This window comes from Maniola hyperantus, chromosome 21 (assembly GCF_902806685.2).
Source record: "Maniola hyperantus chromosome 21, iAphHyp1.2, whole genome shotgun sequence".
NCBI lineage: Eukaryota > Metazoa > Arthropoda > Insecta > Lepidoptera > Nymphalidae > Maniola > Maniola hyperantus.
In genome coordinates this window covers 6281232-6303436 of record NC_048556.1, presented here as the reverse complement: position 1 = coordinate 6303436, position 22205 = coordinate 6281232, and the positions used below count along the sequence as shown (strand labels likewise).

The 22205-nt window shown below is 35.9% G+C and overlaps 1 protein-coding gene across 10 annotated transcripts in view; it reads right to left on the bottom strand.

Moving 5' to 3' along the window:
* The window catches only part of kmr (kramer), a 90895-nt gene that overhangs the window by 20310 nt on the left and 48380 nt on the right, over positions 1-22205 (bottom strand). For all 10 annotated transcript variants that reach the window (XR_011237981.1, XM_069505732.1, XM_069505733.1 and 7 more), the window contains 4 exons: positions 1625-2868; positions 1187-1394; positions 772-817; positions 10-98 (listed from right to left, as the gene is read on the bottom strand). Coding sequence is in view for 9 of the 10 variants with exons in the window: in XM_069505732.1 (XP_069361833.1) it covers positions 10-98; positions 772-817; positions 1187-1394; positions 1625-2868 (1587 nt within the window). In the remaining variant the exon portion in view is untranslated. The remainder of the gene's footprint in view (positions 1-9; positions 99-771; positions 818-1186; positions 1395-1624; positions 2869-22205) is intronic.

The window sequence follows — 22205 nt, the reverse complement described above, 5'->3', positions numbered from 1 at the left end:
CCAACTTACATATCCGGACTGGGTGAGTTATATCCATCGTTTGCTCGTCGTGGTTTAGGTGGAGCATTTGCATATGTTGGACCAGCCTCATCGCCATCCTAAAATATTTAATTATAATATTTAGTTAAAAATTGGGAAATTTTTTGGACGGCGGCGCTAAATAAAGCAGCTGTAAGTAGGTAGCATGCAAACCGATAATCGATATAATTTATCGGCTTATTTTTCCGGGCGAATTATCGAAAAAAACGATAAAAATACCGATAAACGATATTTTTCATGAATATTTTATCCAATCATTTCGATTGCTCCAGTGAATCATGTTTAGAAATTCGCGCGTGGAAGCCCATCATCACCAGATTGCAGTCAAGGGCAAACTTGTATCTAAATAAAAAGCCCTCCTGTTTCTGGCTCTACCGCTACTCGTATACTCTCTCGCTTGCCCTTGTCTGACATGAGTACGCAGTGCGCGTAGCTCCTATTTGTATACATACATAATATATTGTTATAGGATTGTAATATTTGTAAAGGTTAATTTTTATACAAAGCGTTTGGATTCTATTTGATTCTAATCTTCAATTTAACAGTAGTTTAATTTAGTAAATTGGTTATGAAAGAATCAGCTGTTAAGCTTTCAATTTTGCGGTTGTATCCACAAATCATCTGCAGTTATAACGGCACAGAAATATCTGTCCTTGGTTACGCTCCGGCGACCTGATTGTTGGTCACCTGCATCGGTAAATGTTAGCTGTCAGTACACACAATAATACGCACCTCTATTTTTGCAGCTGCTCGATCAATTTGCTTTTGTTGCTGCTCACTGAAAACAAAACCAGTTTTATTAACTTAACACGTTTTTGAACTGATCAATTATTATTTATATGTATTTTTATTATTGTCTAAACGTTCTAGATCAATAAAAACTTACGACCAGGTGTTGGTTATTTATAAAATGAATAATGAAGTTAATATCATCCATAACAATATCATATTATTAACATTTTGAAAGGAAACGTGTATAATGTCTGCCTATTAGCATTTCCCGCCACAGGCAATCTTATAGGCAGACGGATATTGGCTGCTTTTTATGTCAGAAATATATCAATATTGCGTTACAGGAATACAGAAAAACAATGCGGATAGAATCGATGGCAACAGCTAATGCTAATGTATATGAATGTAATCTTACTTGGATGTTTGCATTAGAGCTGCCAGTGTGAGTGCCTTCACCCACTTAATCATAGATTCCTGGTCCAATGCAGCTAACACATACGTCCTCATATTTGCGTGTTCCAGTTTAAATGCAAACTTGCGCATCACTTTATCCTCAGCCGTACACGCCGAGACTTTGTATGAAGGCAAGAGGACGGACCCCAAGAGTTTTTCTTCGTCTTGACCTATAAACAGACAGAGTATATTATAGATTCTAACTTCACAAACTCTTTGTTTTTGTAATGTGTAGGTCTGAACTCTCCTAGTTCTAGTTCCTAGAAATTCAATAAACTCCTGACCCACTCTAACAGACTCATCAACGTCTGGCTCAAACCCTTGTTCTAGAAGGCTGAAATTTTGCACAGATTATATTGATTTTAAGATGTAATATTTAAAATGTGATAATAATACTTACTTTTGTAGTAGAATAAACAGTATTCCGACAAAACGAACCACCTCTTCCGCCAAACCTTAAGACCGTCGGATCCTTGTTTGTAAAGCATTCCGGACAAAGTCACGGGAGCTGAGGGTATTCGTTGGGCAGTTGGAGATCGTAGCTGTGTTCCACTACTGCTACGACGGCTGTCTGATGAGGGTGACTTTATAGTAGGTGTACTAGACTCGCTTGATTTCATTGGTGAGATCATATCGAAATTTTTCTGATTAAAATCTGAGGGAGGAGAATTGCTTTTTGCCTTGTCCTGCTCTGGTCTCTGCCTTTCTAACTCTCGAAAATCACCTTGATTTGATTGCCAATGACTGTCTTGATAATGCCTATTCTGTAAATCCTTATACTCGTTATTCTTAGAATACCTGTCCAAATCTTTCGACAAGTCTGTGCTGCTGTAGTCCTTAAAATCATTTTTACTACTATATCGATCTAAATCTCTGTAAGAACTATCGGAGTATATACTATTTTGTAAATTAGGAGGGGGTTGAACACCATGAATTTGTTGCAGCAACAGTTGTCTTTCAGCAAACTTTTGCTGCTGATGCATTTGAGCTTGATTCTGGTAATGCATTTGCTGTTGCATTTTCATTTGTTGAATTTCATTGTACTGTTTTCTTAACAATTCAGTGTTACTTTGGGGCCCTATTCGGTTCGAATAAGGAAGATACGGCTTCGTGCCGTACTGATTTACATTAGGTCTATACATAGGTTGATGGTTTTGATATATTTGGTTACTATCTTTCGGTGGGTTACGTTTTAAATAATCTTGGTAAACTTCTGCGTTGTATCCTTTGGGAATATTGTGCAGTAGTTCATGATTAACATTGTGATCTGTATGGATTTCTGTTCTTTCGAGCCGAGGAGGTGATTGTGGATAATTGTAATTGTCGTTCGCCCCGTAATGTCTCGCATAATCGTGATTATGTCCGGTACCATACATTTCGTGCCTGTTCTCTAGAAGCGGCGATCGTGCGTTCATGTTGGATTGATATTGGCTTTGCAATAGTTGATGCATGACGCCATTCGGCTGAATTTGCGTCGACTGGTTGTTTATGTGTGCAGGTAACTGTGAATGTTGTGGCGAGTATATTTGGTCGGGATGGACGTGGTGTGCCATGATGTGCTGTTGAGTAATGGGTTGTTGAGTTGCTGTGACATTCTTTTTGTTCTCCATTTGATATTCTGTCTGGACGACCGGAGGATCAATCCTGAAACAATAAAAAATAAACGTTTTATAACCAAGCATTATTTTGTAATCTACAAAAGCATAAAATGCTTTCAACCCTTCTTGTGCAGTATAACATTTTATGCGGTAGTTTGCGTGTTTATCAGAACGGAGACTAGAATGATTCAATTCGTGCCGCTTAATCGAAGCGTTATCGTCACAGTTTGATAGCGTGCGTGTTTGAAGAAGGAAAGTAGTCCATATTATGTTTTGACACGTAACATTTCGATAACTCGTTTTATTAACATAATGGAAACCTATTTCATTAGAGTACCTTTGAAATAAAAGAAGTCGTAAAGAAGTAGGTAGAATGATTTGGAAAAGGTATTGAATGTGGTGAGAATTTCGCATAGATGACCAACAAAATTTAACCTATTATACCTATTATAAAACAACCTACAGCATTAGACGAATTCTGATATATATACCTAATATGTAGTAAATAGCGCTGAGTATTACTAGATATACCTAACCAACAATCGGCAATTACACCTAATTAAAACTTAAAAGCAATGAATCGTTCGATGGCGTGGCAGAAGAAATCTATTCATGCTTGTTTGGAAGTTACTCAAATCGTATAATTGCATAGTTTTACTATAATAGCTTACTCAAGCGGCACAAAAATAACAAACAATAGACAAGGCGGTAGACAAATTACAATGTACGTGAGATAGTGAACGTCAAGTATAAGTAAGTATTTGGTTGAATAAATTCTCACGCGGCAGAGGTATGAACTATTAGGACGTGTAATTTTTAATGAGTAACATATTATGCGTAATGCGTATTAAAATAATAATGATCCATTGTCACGATATAGTCAACATTTTTTAATTTTTCCTATGTCTTTGCGTAAAAACTCGGGAGCTCAATTCCGGATCTAACTTTTCGAAGCTATGAGCGTTTTAAGCGATTAAGTAAAGGTGAAGGAAAGCATCACGAGGAAACCTGCATGCCTGAGAGTTCTCCATAATATTCTCAAATGTGTGTTATTCTGCCAATCCGTACTTGGCAAGCTTGTTAGCTTATCGGGCGAAATCCTTCTCATTCTAAGAGGAGACCTGTGCTCAGTAGTGAGCCAGCGATGGGTTGCTGATGATGATGATAAAACTGCTAAAAGCGCATAATAAATATGGATAGGGTTAATGACCGGATGTATATAAACACAATATTATGCTGTCACCACTGTATCGGCTACTTCCTTGCCCGCTAATGACTCCTCAGTCATTAGTTTGCCAGGAAGTAGGTATCGGGTCTATTTAAATTCATTTTGAGAAATTCACTTCAGTGCTGCAAATAGTTTTCTTTTCAAATCTTAAATATATAAAAGGAAAAGGGAAAGGACTGACTGACTGACTGATCTATCAACGCACAGCTCAAACTACTGGACGGATTGGGCTGAAATCTGGCATGCAGATATCTATTATGACGTAGGCATCCGCTAAGAAAGGATTTTTGAAAATTCAACCCCTAAGGGGGTGACATAGGGGTTTGAAATTTGTGTAGTCCACGCGGACGAAGTCACGGGCATAAGCTAGTGTTAAATAAAGTTATCAATGAATAAGTGGGGCTTATTCAATCATAATTTTTTGTTCAGTCTATTTGGGTAGTTGTACAAATTCGCAAAACCATTTAAAAAGTGTAATAGCAGTCGTTCAATAGCAATAAAAACAAATACAAGTAAAATTTCAGTTAGAAATGTCGGAAAGAAAACGACCAAATACTCGATTTTCTTAGGTACGTATAAAACTCTTTAAAACTACTGTGGAAGTAAACGTAATACCCAAAAGGAATTCCTACAAAAGGCTTTGACTAAATAAATTGGAGAAGTACTCGTAAGTAGCTTGTAAAATAAACTAGAATTCTGTTTCGTTAAGGTCTTCCGTAACTAAATTTTAAGTCTTTTCTCTTAGATATTTTAAGCTACCTACTTGGCTATATTTTATTCTTTCCTTCGTAGTTAGTTGGGGTCATTTCAACTTGGGTCGTGATAGATATTCCACCAATCGGATTTTAAAAGATGATGAATTATTACTTAAGTCATCTCTTTATGAATCAGATTGGTCGGCTGAACACATCTCTCTCCGCACCTAATTGCGGTGACCTTCCGAGGCTTTGTCCTTTCCTGCAGCTAAGTCCGTGTGGATGCACCCTACCAAGTTACCAACACAAATGCTAATAGGTACCTCAGTCGAGCGCAGCGCATCCAGTTTCGTCTAGACCCAGCTGTTTACTGCTTACTATGCATAAAATTACCATCACATTACACCACTAAGAAGACGTTTCACTGACAATAATAATTAAAAAGTAAAAACAGTTTCCTTCCTTGTAAATAGACGTGAGAATTTTCAACGCCACCAATCCATTATTCATTATTAATAGATAGAAACTAACAACGACAAAATGCAATTAGCATAAAACTGTTTAGTCTGTGAGAAAAGTGATGTAAATAATTCTCTGTGAGTATTAGGTCCAGTTGGCGATCAGCCAGGCCACAACCCACAATCCTTAGTTCGCGAGAGTTACGACGCCGCTATTAATCTGGTTTCAATGTCGAACACTAACCTATTTTTGTTATTTATGATGTCCGAAAATCAACAACCCAAATCCAATTATAAATATACAACAACTAACTACAGGTGTGATTTAATTAGAAAAGGGTTATCTTGAGGAACTAAAATATTATATTAAGTACTAGATATGATACAGCGACTTTATCCGTGTGGATTTAAAATTTACATTTTTAAAATCCTTTTGATCTTCCGGGATAAAAAGTAGCATAAATCACTCTTTATGTTTTTTCTTATTCTTATTCTTATTCTAATTATATTCATGCAAATATCATGTTGATCTGTTGCTCTTTGGCAGCGTTATTGAAGGACAAACCATCAAACAAATAGGTACATCACATTTATATTATTCATCAAGCACAAAAAATTACTTCTCATTTGTGGTATGTTTGTATTTATATTTATGGAGGCAATGACTTTCATGCTTTTCATAGTGAGCCGGTGATGGGTTGATGATGATGATTATGATGCCAATTTCAACTAGGTATATACCAAGATACTTCGTTCCCGTCTCTACCCATGTCTCGACCTATAGTCTAATATTTAAAAAACCTTTTCCCGATCAAGGAATTTCGACAAACTGACAGCTTGTTTGGAAATTAAACTGAAAACCTCGTAGGCAGCGGAAAAAGTGTAATTTTAAAAGCTTTTTACAAAAAACGCGCAGACATTAAAAAAAATTAATCAAATGAATTTTCCGTTGTTCTGTTGTGAAATTCCTCTCGGTCCTACATTCCACGGGTGCGTCTCTCTACTGTGAAGTATTAAATTTGCGAGGGACTCGTTTCGCGTTTTTGCAACATCAGCCAACAAAGAGATTCTTTATGAAATACCTCTACATTTAATCATTTTCGGGTTTTGTATTGCGGGTTTGTAAGCCTATACAAACGAAACTACTCTATACTTGTTTCTCTATCTGAACCACAGAGAATCTAAATATATAAAACGAAAGGTGACGGACTGATTGATTGACTGACTGACTGATCTATCAACGCACAGCTCAAACTACTGGACTGGAAATTTGGCATGAAGATAGCTATTATGACGTAGACATCCTCTAGGAAAGGATTTTTGAAAATTCAACCACTATGAGGGTAAAATACGGGTTCGAACATATTTTAATGTATAAAACGGGTACATACTACGATTAATTTTTGTTTTTATTTGTCGATATTTCAACCCAATTGCACGGGTCGTGGTCACGACGGGACTGCGGTGCTGCGAGAGATGAAGTTCGAGCTGTCAAGGGCAGTAGCGAACTACCCTCTTTCTTGTTCTTTTCGCTGGAACTTCACGACCTGTCCGGCAAAATACACTCACAACGTCACTATTAACTGTCGATGTCGTACGATGACCACGACCCGTGCAATTGGGTTGAAATATCGACAAATAAAAACAAAAATTAATCGTGGTATGTACCCGTTTTATACATTAAAATATGGCGTTAGACCACGAAATAAGCTTAAAATCATTATGGGTTCGAAATTCTACGCGGATGAAGTTGCGGGCATAAGCTAGTAGAGATATAAAATCTCGATTCCTCTTACATCAATGGTCTGAACTGAACGATAATAGGCAGATACGAATCTAACACTCTGATCCGAAATGTTTTTCCGTGAAACTAGGAATTAGCTTAGCTTTTTAGTAAGTAGAATGGCATTCCGAACCAGTAATAAATTCATTTTACGATTCAAAAGCACTTGTGTAAAAGTTTATTTGAATAAAAAACTTCCTATTTCATTTTCTTTAAATAACAATGATGCCTAAAATTTTTTTTTTTTTTAGTTCTATGGAGTAAAATATTATCTCAGAATACAATGTGAATCATGTGTTTGATAAAGACAATCGATTGTAAAATGGTCTTGTATTTTTAGTAAACATTTCACCAGCCTATACTATTACGTCTATCAAGATTGTAACACTCAAAAAGCCTTGATATTATAAACCCTGTCTGACTGACGCACAATCTGATTACAGGATTTAATGTATGAAATGAAATCAAAAATCAACGAGAACGAGTTACGTTGGCTTTTAAATCTGAAAAGCTGTAATAATAATGAAAATATATACATATTCAAGAAATAGAATATGAATCAATATTCTTTGCTATACCAACTTACGTATAAAATCAGTACAGCGAAAAACACTAAAAAGAAGAAAGAAAATACTTACATATAGTAAAGTACCTACATAATAATATCTTTTTTTAGTACTTTTTAAATTATTATTTCACAAAATTACATAGCTTAATATTTTGTATTATATGTTTTAGAAGATATAATATCATAGGTGTCAATCAATATTGGCTGTCGCAATTTTATATTCCAAGTTCATAAATAATTCAATGTAGACTAGATATACCTATTTTACCTACAATATTATTAAATATATTTTCCAGATAGGAAAGAAATCGATTGCGCACTAGAGAGGTTGCACCGTAGATATTAATTACCAATGATATTGGATAACATCAATATTATGATTACACCACTATTGTATGGATATTAATTTACTGCTTTACCAATAATTTATTTCATTTCATCCTGATTTTGAAAAGGATGATCTATTGTGCCATGCATATCCTTACGCTTTTTTTTATATTGAGTTGAGCGAATGAAAAACACTTGTAGAGTTTAATAAGTTAATTTGTACAAACTTAATTTAAAATAATAAAAATACATTTAAGCATTATATGTTTAAACTCTAAACTCACTAACGAAGCTTAAAAGTTATGTTGGGAGTAAGTGGTATTAGTTCAATGGATATACGACCTACGACCTCTCATATTTCAATCCGTAAGTTCGATCACATCTCAAAATTCCGTTCCGAACTAGGGTGGCTCAATATTCGGTATCGCCGGAATGCGCACGTTCTTGCCTGTCTCTATGGCATTCTCAACGACCCATGCTCTCCTATATACCTGAAAGAACGTTTTAAACTCTTTGGCTCCTTAGGTCGCGTACAGTACAGCGTTCCCCAAATATTGATATTCTTGCCTACCTGAAACACAACTCGGCGCTATATTCAGATTCCTTCACTGTTACAGCAATCAGGCTATGGAACGCCCTTCCGCAGCAGGTACGACAAGCTCCTTCTCTTAACGTTTTCAAGACTCGTGTATATAAACACTATCTAAAATGTCAGAACCCTTCTATGTAATTACACATTATTAAATATATTATCCTACAATTAAAACATCAATATTACTCATATTATTGTTGTATATTTATTATTCATCTATCATTATATTATATATAAATATATGTATAGATATTATGTATTATATATTATGTACCTGTGTATATCTTTATCTATATATTATTATCAAGGCATTTCTGTGCCTATTAATATACATATTACTTATATTATAATTATTATCTTTATGTTCCCTAACAACTTACGTACACATCAAACCCAGTCTCACTAGCCTTTAAATCCTCTTCAACCTAGTTGCCTGGTAGAGATCGCTTCACAGCGATAAGGCCGCTGATTGTATATTCTTCTTTTACATGTTTCTTTTTGTGTCTTTTCTTTTTGGTGTACAATAAAGAATATAATAATAATAATAATCCGCCCCTTTGAGCTTAACTACCTATTGAGGCTTTAGAAACGAAATCATAATATCCTATGTTTTAACTCTAAACTCACTAACTAAGCTCAAAAGTTGTGCTGGGAGTAAGTATGGTATTAGTTCAATGGATGGTGGTTTGACCTACGACCTCTCATATTTCAATCCGCCCCGTTGAGCTTAACTACCTATTGAGTGCTTTAGAAACGAAATCATAATATCCTATGTTTTAACTCTAAACTCACTAACTAAGCTTAAAAGTTATGCTGGGAGTAAGTATGATATTAGTTCAATGGATGGTGGCTTGACCTACGACCTCTCATATTTCAATCTGCCCCGTTGAGCTTAACTTCCTATTGAGGCCTTAGAAACGAAATCATAATATCCTATGTTTTAACTCTAAACTCACTAACTAAGCTTAAAAGTTATGCTGGGAGTAAAGATGGCATTAGTTCAATGGATGGTGATTTGACCTACGACCTCTCATATTTCAATCCGCCCCGTTGAGCTTAACTACCTATTGAGTGCTTTAGAAACGAAATCATAATATCCTATGTTTTAACTCTAAACTCACTAACTAAGCTTAAAAGTTATGCTGGGAGTAAGTATGATATTAGTTTTATTTTATTTTATTTATTAAATTAACTAACGGCTACTTACACTAATACATTTTAAAAAAAACTTAATTCTGAAAATATTACTTACTAAGTGCAGTCGCCAATTATAAGTTAATACAACATTTACAAACATATGTGACAAAATAAAAAACAAACATCAATAAGGTTAGTTCAATGGATAGTGGCTTGACCTACGACCTCTCATATTTCAATCTGCCCCGTTGAGCTTAACTACCTATTGAGGCTTTAGAAACTAAACTAAATCATAATATCCTTGATCTTACGAGCACATTAAAATCTGTATATACTATATTCAAAGTCCTGACATGAAATTTGGAGGGTGAGTTCTTTGTGAAGAGTATTACGTATCCACTAAGAAAGGATTTTCCGAAACTCCACCCCTAAGTGAGTTAAATGGGGGTTGAAAGTTTATATGAAAATCCTATGTTTCTGAAGATACAGATGTGATATAATAATAAAAATCATGGAAATTCGCCCTTAAGGGCGGACAAAAATAGGGGATGAAAGCTTGTGTGAACATAATATTTGAAAGATATTTATTCTAAAATGCATAACACTGTATTTAAACTCTCTAAATCAAGTGGAGTGATATATTCATCAAAGAATGTTTGTTTTAAAACACTCAATGGTAAAAGTAAGCTTCGCCACCCGTGAACATAGTTTATGTTAACTGAAACTTTATACAATAATATTGTCAGTCTGTCTTATGAATGAGTCTTTAGAACCTCTCTTGTTTAATGTAGAACTACTTATACGTACCTACTACGTTCGTAGAATACCATAAAATCATGAAAGGGTTAATACGCATATTTTTTACGGTAAGTAATTATTAACTTAACTTATAGCTAAGTTTATCTAATTTTTATTAAAAAAAAAAAAAAAATTAGGTACTTCTTCTTGTCCACTTGCATATAGCGAAAATAAACTTATATGTTGGCACTTTTTTCATATTATAGATAACTAGCGACCCGCCTCGGCTTCGCACGGGTAGCTTATTACAATTTTCTAATTTTTTTAAATAACATATGGTAGCCTATGTTACTCAGGAATACTTTCTACTGCTAGCTTTCTTCTACTGGTTAAAGAATTTTCTAATAAGGTTCAGTAGATCCATAGATTACCCCCTACAAACAAACTTACAAACTTTACCTCTTTATAGTATTAGTATAGATATATAGATATATAGAATTACCTATTAATACATTTTGCAGCAATACAAACATAATAACTACCAAACCTCTAAGGGCGGCTTCAAATTTGCCGCAAAGTACAGCGCAGAGGCTGGGCGGCTGCAGCGCTGCGAACGCGCTGCTTTCTAAATCCATAATATAAATAAAAAGGCGCCACTGAAGCGCTACACCCGCACTGCTGCCTTGCATCAGTTCATCGATCGAAATTATATGGATTTACAAAGCAGCGCGGCCGCAGCGCTGCAGCCGCGCGCGGAGGCACGGCACGGCATAGACGAGTGTAGTGTAACCCTAAATAGCTCTCACACTTTATCACTCGTAAAATCCATTTTGCACCTAAAATCGCACCATAAAAATTAAAGGAGGTTACGACCTACTTGCAAATACCAAGTGCTATCAAGGCTGACAAGTCTTGCAGAAAATTCTCGTAATAGTCGTATGATATGTATACGATTGAATTATTCATCATAGTACGTATGTACGTATTCGATTTACGAGGATTCGATAACACGAGAACGTGAACTATCATGGAGACCGTATACTACTGGATACGTGACTCGTGAGTTAGTAGGTACAAAGTTTAAACGTGTTTCAAGAAATTTAAAAAACTAACTAAGTATAGCAAGTAAAGCAGTATTTTGAGAAAGCTTCAAAGAAGATAAAGGATAAAAAGCTTTACGAAAACGTCGCGTAGGTGTATGCAAGAATAGGTAGTAGATAAGGACTAATTCGGTTGTAAACAAATCCTTTCCTTACTCGTAACTTAACGAAAGATATAATAAATACATATCTCACACCCGGCTTTACTCACGTGTTTAGACGCTAGCCCGACTAGTTTCGAACCCATCCGGGGTCCTTTTTCAAAGGTTGATCAACCGCGACGCGTGCGCGAACTGACTCCCTTTGAAAAAGGACCACGAATAGATTCAAAAGTAGCCGGGCTAGCGTCGACTAAATACGTGAGTAAAGCCGGGTGGAAATCACACTCACGATAGTCTAAACGATAAAATATAATAATACTTGCCATATATTTCACCAACGAAAATTGATGGCACTACTTTTAGACCTACCATTAGGTATAGAGGATTTATGATCAAGCATTCTTACATTCAATTTCTTTAGGAGTTAGGTAAGTATAACATGGCACAAACTCTATACCTCCACTGGAGTGTTATCTCAAGACCCTTCATCTCTATATATAAAAATGAATCGCTGAATGTGTTGCTGATCGCAAATCTCGAGAACAGCTGAACCGATTTCGCTCAATCTTTTTTCATAATATCCCTTGAAGTACGAGGATGGTTCTTACGGAGAGAGAAAAATTACAAAAACTTTCCTTAAAAAGAATCGACTGTTAGGCGGTACGAAGTTCGCCGGGGCAGCTAGTGTTAGATAAAGAACACTTTATATCAGACTACTATTTTTAATATCCTAACCATAAACAACTAATTTAACCTTCGTATGTAAACCGTATCAATATAATCGTTTGAATTGCATTGATACGGCTTCTATCGTCCAGTTACTGGGGCAAGCTAAAATAAACTTGGCGGAATTTCGCTACGAATCGGGTATAGTTATTTAGCATCGCAAGATTAATCAACCATTTTACAAATTAGGAATTAAGGCTTACTCGCCATCAGCTTATAGACGTCCACAGCTGGACATGGGTCTCTTATAGGGACTTTTACATGCCACGTTCATGCGCTACCTGAATCCAGCGACTCCCTGTGTCCTGTCGCTCCTGTTTGATGTCATCTATACACCTAGTCGGGTGGTGATAAACTCAGACTAATAGGAATTGTAGTTTTTGATGTATTCAACTTCTTTAATATATTCAACTAGCTGATGCCCGCGACTTCGTTCGCGTGGATTTAGGTTTTTTAAAAATCGCGTGGGAACTGTTTGATTTTCCGGGATAAAAAGTAGCCTATAAGCTGATGTCACTCTCCAGGTCTTTATATTATATACACATGCAAAAAACCACGTCAATCCGTTGCACCGTTGCGACGTGATTGAAGGACAAACCAACAAACAAACACACTTTCGGATTTATAATAGTAGTAGTAGTATAAGGGTAGGTACTGATTGTATAATAGTAAAATTTTCATACCCGTAAACTTTAAGCAGGACCTACCTAGGTTCTTGCTGGTTTTCCAACTGCCAAAAAAATTGTGATCCAGATTCAAAAGACAGGTGCGAACGGAAAAGCCTCTAAATGTAAGCCTACAAATTCATAATAGCATAATACATAGGATTTTTCTGCTAAAGAATTTTGACATTCAAGAGCTGTAAAGGGAATATACATATAGGTATATTTCTATAAGCAGTCAGCAGCATCAGATGTATTTACAAGACCAACTGTGAATGAACGATTCAAACTCGATTTTATGGTATTCTAATAGGCAATTCATGCAGCGGTCCATGTGGACACCGGTCCGACGGCCGACCGCAACAGGGCCGCGCGGCGGTCCCGCGCATTCTTGCTGAGGTGAACAACCGGCGCGCGCGCAGTCGTCCTTGATACTTGCTCCTTTCTACAGAGCACAGACTCCGGCATGGGATTCTTGAACGTTAATCCTCGAGGCGAGATGTTTCGTGCGGTCGTGCCTCACTTAGGTATATACACCTACCTAAACGAATATGTTGATTGTGGCCGACAGACTTTCAAGCTTTTTAGGAAAATAATATAAATATTTCAATAAATCTAAATATATAAAAAACGAAAAGCGACTGACTGATTGACTGACTGATATATCAACACACATCTCAAACTACTAGACGGATCGGGCTGATATCAGCAAGCAGATAGGTTTTATGACGTAAACATTTGCTAAGAAAGAATTTTTGAAAATTCGACCCCTAAGTAAGGGGTTTAAATAGAGGTTCGAAATTTGTGCAATCCACGCAGACCAAGTCGCGGGCATAAGCTAGTAATTTATTCCTTTAGAAATTTGGAGAGAGAAGATGATAATTTAGTACAGTTAAACAGACAGACAACGAAGTGATCTTATAAGAGTTCCTTTTTTCCTTTTGAGGAATGGAAATGGAAAAAGGATGTATTATGATTTTTTGAAATGTCCTTTCTTGATTTTCTTCTTTTTTTCAGATACAATGTAGCCCTTCACTGCGATCTCACGGTGTTGGTGATGTGTGATGAAGTGATGATGCAGCCTAAGATGGAAGCGGGCTTGGTGTAAGGGGTATATAGCACTGACGGTTTACTTTAAACCACAGATTTACCATTACCCACTACCCTACACGATTACTACATGGCAACTGGCATCGTACCGGATCGCTTGACGACACCGCTTTGCCGGTAAAATAGAATAGTTAAGGCTGAAGCCTCCCACCAAACCAGATCTCTCACTAATAGGACCACCACCAATTTGAATGCCTTTTCGAAATTTTGCTCTCGTCTAATGTGAAGTCACTCACAAAAACAAACGTGGAGCTAAACGTAGAATTCTCATAAGGTATCTAGATAATCTCACATCTCATACCTCAGACTAAGGATGTTTAAATGATTTTTAGTCTGTCTCATACCGATAAACCGAGTAAGCATCTAGGTACTTCGAGCACCTTTACCAAGTACCGTAGTGATGTCATTAAAGGTAACTATCTACTTAGTGTAGGAAAACATACCAAGGTCAACAATAAGCTGGTTTTGTACATTATTGAGTACTTACTCGCGTCATTTACTTTTATACCTTTTGTCACCTTTAATCTTCTACTTAAGTTGGTTATTAGTATAAAAGTAAAATGCTAACCGAATTAACTTAATAGTTTTTCGAGTAAAACAATTTTATATTTTTTAAATATGAATAAATAAAATAAAAATCTTTTTTATTCGAATAAACTTTTACAAGTACTTACGAATAGTCGGATGCATCTACCACTGGTTCGGAATGCCTTGCGTATTGCCAACAGTAGGTACCTATTGATTCACAAATCTAAAAATGAAAAGCTGACTGTCTTGACTATCTATATACGTAGCTCAAACTACTGGACGGATCGGACGAATTTTGGCATGCAGATAGGTATTAATTATGACATAGGCATCTGCTGAAAAAGGATTTTTAAAATTCAACCCCTAAGGGGGTTAAATAGAGGTTTGAAATTTGTGTAGTCCACGCAGATGCAGTCGCGGGCATGATTTAGTGGTTTATAAGAGATATTACTTTATCGAGATTCTCATAGTAGCCAATAAGAGAAAATCTTCTTCAACAAATAAGTTCCATTTCTATAAAATAAATTGGATGGAACAGCAGATTCCACACTAAGATAAAGTTCGGTAAAAGTTCGAAGATCAAAGGAAAATACTCTTTCATCTCAATTTATTTACTCTTATTTGAGCTATCAGTCTCTCTTAGTAGGTCACTATATTGATAAAGTATCTTCGAGTCAACAATATTTTGCTTGGCTATTTGGTAACCTTTTATTTGGAACTCTTTTATATTATAAAAGTTTATCACTAATGAAGTAATCGATTTAAATTGTTGGTGGTCTAGCATAGTACTCGTATCGAGCAGCCCTTAATTTGTGTCGCAGTTTTTAGGGTTCCGTAGTAAACAAGGTACCCTTATAGTTTCGCCATGTCCGTCCGTCTGTTTGTCCGTCCGTCCTCGGTTAATCTCAGAGACGATTAGTGCTAGAAATCTGTAATTTGGCATGGGTATAAATATTAATCACGCTGACAAAGTGGTGAAATAATATTTTGATAAATATTTTTTTTAGGGTAGCTCCCCTACATGTAAAGTGGGGATGTACTTTTTTTTCTCGTCTACCCCATAGTGAGGGGTATCGTTGAATAGGTCTCTTAAAAATACTTAAAAATGTTTGTAAAATATGAAGTTTTAAAGTGATAATTTTTATTAGAGTCAAGTGTCGCCCCTCTCTATCAGCCAAATGGTAGTATAGAGGAACGTGAAAAAATTCATAGCAGTAGTATATCAATTTTAAAGGAAAACTATCATGGCTAAGTAGGGTTCACAGGTTAAGGATCTGTTTTTCGAGGATTGTGACTACGGAACCCAACACTGCGCGTAGCCCGCCACGCACTTGGCCGGTTTTTAAACTTTGTGATAATCAACGAACTTAACAAAAAAATTAAAAGTACGTACCAATTTTTTTTTTGAAGGTTAGACTGATCTAACCAAACTCGTCTACTTTTTGTTCTTGTTCCATCATTTCATGGTATAAGCGCTAAGACAAACGACAAGTGGGAACGGGGGGTTACGTGATGGTGATGGTGACGGTAAAAACATTGAAGTCCCTCTGACACACCTCAAGCTATAAACGGACATTTTACAGACGTTGCACTGACATGTTAATTATATGCCTCTCGCCCTTCCGTATAAGCAGAAAAGCAATCAATTACGAACAGAATAATGTTCTAAACGTTGCAAGTTGCAACTACCAGACCATGACTCGGCTGACAAAGCCGGTGATACAATACTCTTCACTGTGGTCAGGTTTAAAAGTGTAGAGTTACAGGTTGTGTTACAACTGGTAAAGGGAAAAGGTATGTGAATGTGTTGATCGCTAGGTTTTCTAAGCGATGAGAAAACCTTATTTACTTGTACATATTTTTTTCCCAAGCAATTGACCGAGCGGCCATAGCCTATTCGGAGGGTTTGGAGATAGATTCCGGGCACGCGCCTATAACTTTTTGGGAGTTAGTATGTGCGTTTTGACTTGAGCAATTCAATAATTTTCACTTGCTTTAACAGCATAAAAAACATCGTGAAGAAGCCTGAATGCTTGAGGGTTCCCTATAATGTTGTCAAAGGTGTACGAGATCTACCAATATGCACTTGGGTAGCGTGGTGGACTATATCTGTCACATTCCTAGAGGTGACAGAAATTATGATGATGATGAATTAACCGAGAAGAAAATGGCGTATTATAAAGATTTGAGAGACATCGGAAGAAAGATTGGAATAGTCAAATTCTGAACACCATATTTAAAACAAAAATAAATATTTTCCGATTTGTAAAGAGGTAACAGTAACACAGTGTAAGCTGTGATAGCCTAGTTGTTAGGACGTCCACCTTCTAATCGGAGTTCGGGGGTTCGATCCCGGGCACGCACCTTTAACTTTTCGGATTTATGTGCGTTTTAATTAATTTAATAAAACATCGTGAGGAAACCTGCATGCCTGAGAGTTCTCCATAATGTTCTCAAAGGTTTGAGAAGTCTACCAATCCGCACATGGCCAGCGTGGTAGACTATGGCCAAAACCCTTCTCACTCTGAGAGGAGACCAGTGCTCTGTAGTGAGTGATGATGATGAAAGAGGTAACAGAAAGATCGCATTCGCAACGAAGATAACCCTTCAAAAGTTCAATGACAAATCTATACTAAAAAGATGAGACCATAATTTAAATAATGCAACATTCCTTACTTGGAGCGTTGTTATATTATATCTACAACAACTTTTAAGATGACCCAAACAACTGGCGTATTTAGCGATTAACTTTTTTTTAAAATGCAAAAACTGCAATATATTTTCTCTATATGGTTCGATTTCATTTTAAAGACTGTTTAGTATAATTTACTCGTGTAAAATCACCGCCTACAAATCCAAATAGAGTTTGTCTGAACGACGCGGCATGCTACATAACGCTTCTTAATAAATAATAATTAGCTCCTAAAACAAAAGCATACCTTAGGAGTTCCTAATACGCTTGTTGGTCTGAAGTCTGAATAGCTCACATAATACAAGTAGATATATATCTCTACAAGTGGCATTCTAATGATAGCCGCGAGAGCGATGTAACATTTTACATTTTTTTAAAAATTTGTGCATAGTTTTAACTTTTTAAAAAATCTTACTAAACGCGGTCTATGCTTACAGCGAACGAGTATTGAATAAGGAACAGTCGAGTATTAGTTAGAACTAAATCAGATGAATGTGTAGGTATAGTAAGGCTGAATTCAAAATCGGCTTTGGAAATCTTACCTACTTAATCTATCAGATAGACAATCTCATGTATCTTTTCAGAAAGCTATGTAGCTTGATGATACGTTTCTCAATACACAGTAAACTTATTTTGAGCCAAAAAAACGTTTTGTTTTCTATTGCGAATCTGTCTTTTTTTTCCAATTTTTTCCCCAAATTAGAATACCAAATTCTAATAAAACATTTTTAAGATGTATTGCTAGCAAAGCGGGTTTTCCGACGACATAATATGTATTTTTTTTAACTTTAGTTTTTTATTATTGCCAATTTTACATCCTATCATAAAGTGAAAAATGAAGTCACACGTCCCACCGTGAATATATTTTGGAATCGTTTGTGTGGGAGTAATGTCTGTGCATTCCGGCCGTGCCCGAATAACGACGTCTCTCATTAGTTATTCTGAATAAATAATTGATTGATTGCGAAAGAAAGAATGAAATATCATTATTATAATATTAGAGCTGACATGTTGACTTTAAATTAGATTAACACTGCCTACAATACGCATTTACAAGTAGGTACTTGGTATTTGCATTATAGTAGCTGGTACTCAAATTTTGCAAAGGCAGTCACTCTATTTTGTTAATACTTTGGCAAATGAGTGTAAAGTTTTAAAACAACTTGTCCGAAAGTGAAAGCTTTTAATGTACTAAAAAGGACAGTAACTGACTCATGTAAATAAAATGTAGTCCAAATAAGACTATCCTATCCTATCATTATATGCCATTAGGGACCTTCCATCTCCACCATAAGGCTCTTATATATTTTTGAAAAGTAGTCATGAAAACAAACGAGTCCAAATTCGGCTGTCCTGCCATATGCCATTCCACCTCTACCAATGTCCTCCTCCCACCTCTATCATCAGAGACGCTCAATGGTACCATAATCATCTATTGTCATCCAAACCACACGTCTGCAAAATATTCATTGTCCTATATCTATAGTATTAAGTATTATCTATGTAACTGTTTATGTATTAATTAAACCAAGCTAGTAAAATGTTTACCTTGTTGTATTAAAGATTATAAGTTTATTACATGGCGCAGCCGGTAGGATACGAACCTACGCTCCCATAGGGAATCTGATTTTGATAGCATATATTTTATAGCATAGTTAAGTGTTAGGTAATTACATTCTGCCATGCAATTATTGTCGCAGCTCGCTGTTTTTATTTTTTAGTTTGATTTAATCCCTACCCATCACTATCCATATTACAAATGCGAAAATGTGTTTGTTTATTGGTTCGTCTTTCAATGACGTCGCAACTCGCAACGGAGCAACGAATCGTGATTTTTCGCATGGGTATAGATATAGAATGACCTGAGAGTAACATTATGCTACTTTTTATCCCGGAAAATCAAAGAGTTCCTACGGTATTTTTAAAAGTCTAAATTCACTCGGACTCAATCGCGGGCATCGGCTAGTATTTTTTAGTTTCGTTTACGACATAATTTGGTACCTATCAATTTTATTGTGCCGTAATAAAATATATTATTAAGTAATTCATTACCAAAATTACAACACAGGTGTATCAATTACACACAAAATAAGATATAGATTGCAGTATTGAACGGAACCGGTCCAATAAATATCTGTAACGGTGTACTGGTCTGTATTGGATCATAGTTTAATACATCGCTCATGATATTAACTTTCATTATTAAAGCATTTTAATGTTTTTATCTACACCCATGCCTTAAATCCTCTATAAAAGATTCTGAAACAGTTATTGCCAACATTAAAACACCCAATATCTTAATAATAATAACCATTAAAGTATCCAAACGAGTGTTATAATGTTGTACTGAATTTCATTATACTCCTGTGAAAAAGAGACTGCGCTGCTGCTGCTATACTGCTGGCATAACGAGACAGATTTATGCCAGCAGTATAGCGCTGTCTCTTTTTCTGCCATTAGTCATTTTATTTAAAAAACTGGTTTTTGTTAATTTCTTAAATTAAAACTAATTTTGATAGTCTAAACTCTTAAATCGAAGGGAAAACTATCCATAATTATTTTTTTCATTACCTAAGTATTATTTTATTTATATTCGCTCTAGTTCATTAACTACATACCTAACTAGCTTATGCTCGCGACTTCGTCCGCGTGGACTACACAAATTTCAAACCCATAGGGGTTTGAAATTTGTGTAGTCCACCCCTTAGGGGTTGAATTTTCAAAAATCCTTTCTTAGCGGATGCCTAAGTCATAATAGCTACCTGCATGCCAAATTTCAGCCCGATCCGTCCAGTAGTTTGAGCTGTGCGTTGATAGATCAGTCAGTCAATCAATCCTTTTATATATTTAGCTCCGTAGGTCCAATCCGATCTCCTAGCCTACACAAACAAAGAACATTAATTTATTGAGATGGAATATATTTTCCAAGTTTTTACGCAGTAGGTATTCATCCTTCTAAATTCTCCTTTGGAGTAGAGATAAAAAATGCGAAACATCCCTCTATCTATTGCATAATATAAGCGAAGGAGATCGGGGCTCTCTGGAATAGGTACGTCTAAAATATTAACGAGTAATAAATAACTCACTGCTAGGGTTGCCATGATTTATCATATACCTACACATTATTATACCTAACATGCATTTACCGCATTTGATAAACATTTTAATTCTTAGGGTTCCGTACCTCAAAAGGAAAAAGGAACCCTTATAGGATCACTTTGTTGTCTGTCTGTCTGTCTTTCCGTCTGTCCGTATGTCTGCTCCATTGCTCTGTTGCAACGTGATTGCAGGACAAACCAACAAACCCATAAACCAAGAAAGCAACAAACATAATATGTTCGCATTTATAATATGGGTAGGTATATATACATATGTATATAATATGAGTATACATATCTATATTATAAGTATATATTACAAATTCTATTTTCTATGAGCAAACACTTGTTGAATAGTTTGTATTGTATTGTAATTTTAATTGCATACTCTAGTCAAGTGCAATAGAAATATACCTAAGGTGTTGCAACATTTTCATCTCTTAAAGATTGGGCACGTTTTCTCTGGTGGCTATTAATTAATATAGACGAATACAATGAAAAAATAATATCATAAACACTATTAGACTTCGACGTAAACTTAAATGTTCAATTTAAAATTGAGGTGGATAACCTAGTGGTTAAATTAAAGTGCGAGCGTGAGGTCAATCCTTTTTATCTAAACGTTATTATTTTTTGAATTAAATTTCCATTAGTCTGAAATGTGTCTGAATTACTTATTTTTTTATTCGAGTACGCTAAAATGTCACTGTAATACGTAATAATAAAATAATATGTTGATTTTTATAATCCCGTGGGAACTTTTAGATTTTCCGAGACGAAAAATAGCCAGTGAAATGCAAGCTATCTCTGTACCTTCGATAAAAAGGGTTAAACGGATGGATAGACAGACAGACATAATAAAGACGCATTTATAATGAACTAGATGATGCCCGCGACTTCGTCCGCGTGGATTAAGATTTCTCAAAAATCCCGTGGGAATTCTTTAATTTTCCGGGATAAAAAGTAGCCTATGTCCTTCCTCAGGATGTAAGCTAACTCTGTACTAAATTTTATCAAAATCAGTTAAACTGTTGGGCCGTGAATAGCTAGCAGATAGATAGACAGACAGACAGACAGACACACTTTCGCATTTATAATATTAGTATAGAAATATGGATATCAAGTATGGATATCTTTGGAAAAAGTGAAGTGCAAAACTGGGGCATAGTTTCTAAATAAAAGCCTATCTCATTTTCCAATTTCCCAATAAACTCCAACAATTTAGGACCATAATCTAGGCGTCTGTTATCGTAATAGGATCAGGGCTGGCGCTATATCATTCGGAGCTAAGGCGACGATCTGGAATAATTCCCCGCTGACTGTCAAGTGGTACTATTCACCTCTACTCTAACTTTAGGGGTCACCTTCCTTACCCGTATTTCGTTCTAGGTCAGTAAAATGTTATTGGTAAGCATTATCATCATCATGATGATTATCGCCAACTCACTACAGGGTCACAGGGTTTTACCACGGGTCTCCTCTCAGAGTGAGAAGGGTTTTGGACATAGGGTTCCGTACCTCAAAAGGAAAAACAGAACCACTTTGTTGTCTGTCTGTCTGTCAAGAAACCTACAGGGTACTTCCCGTTGACCTAGAATCATGAAATTTGGCAGGTAGGTAGATCTTATAGCTGACATTAGGGGAAAAAATCTGAAAACCGTAAATTTAGGGTTAGATCACACAAAAAAAATTAAATTGTGGTCATGAACTAATAATTAGTATTTCCAATTTTCGATGTAAGATAACTATATCAAGTGGGGTATCATATGAAAGGGAAAGGGAAAATTTATTTATTTTTATGCATCACAGTGTTTGAATTATCCTGCAAAATGTCGAAAAA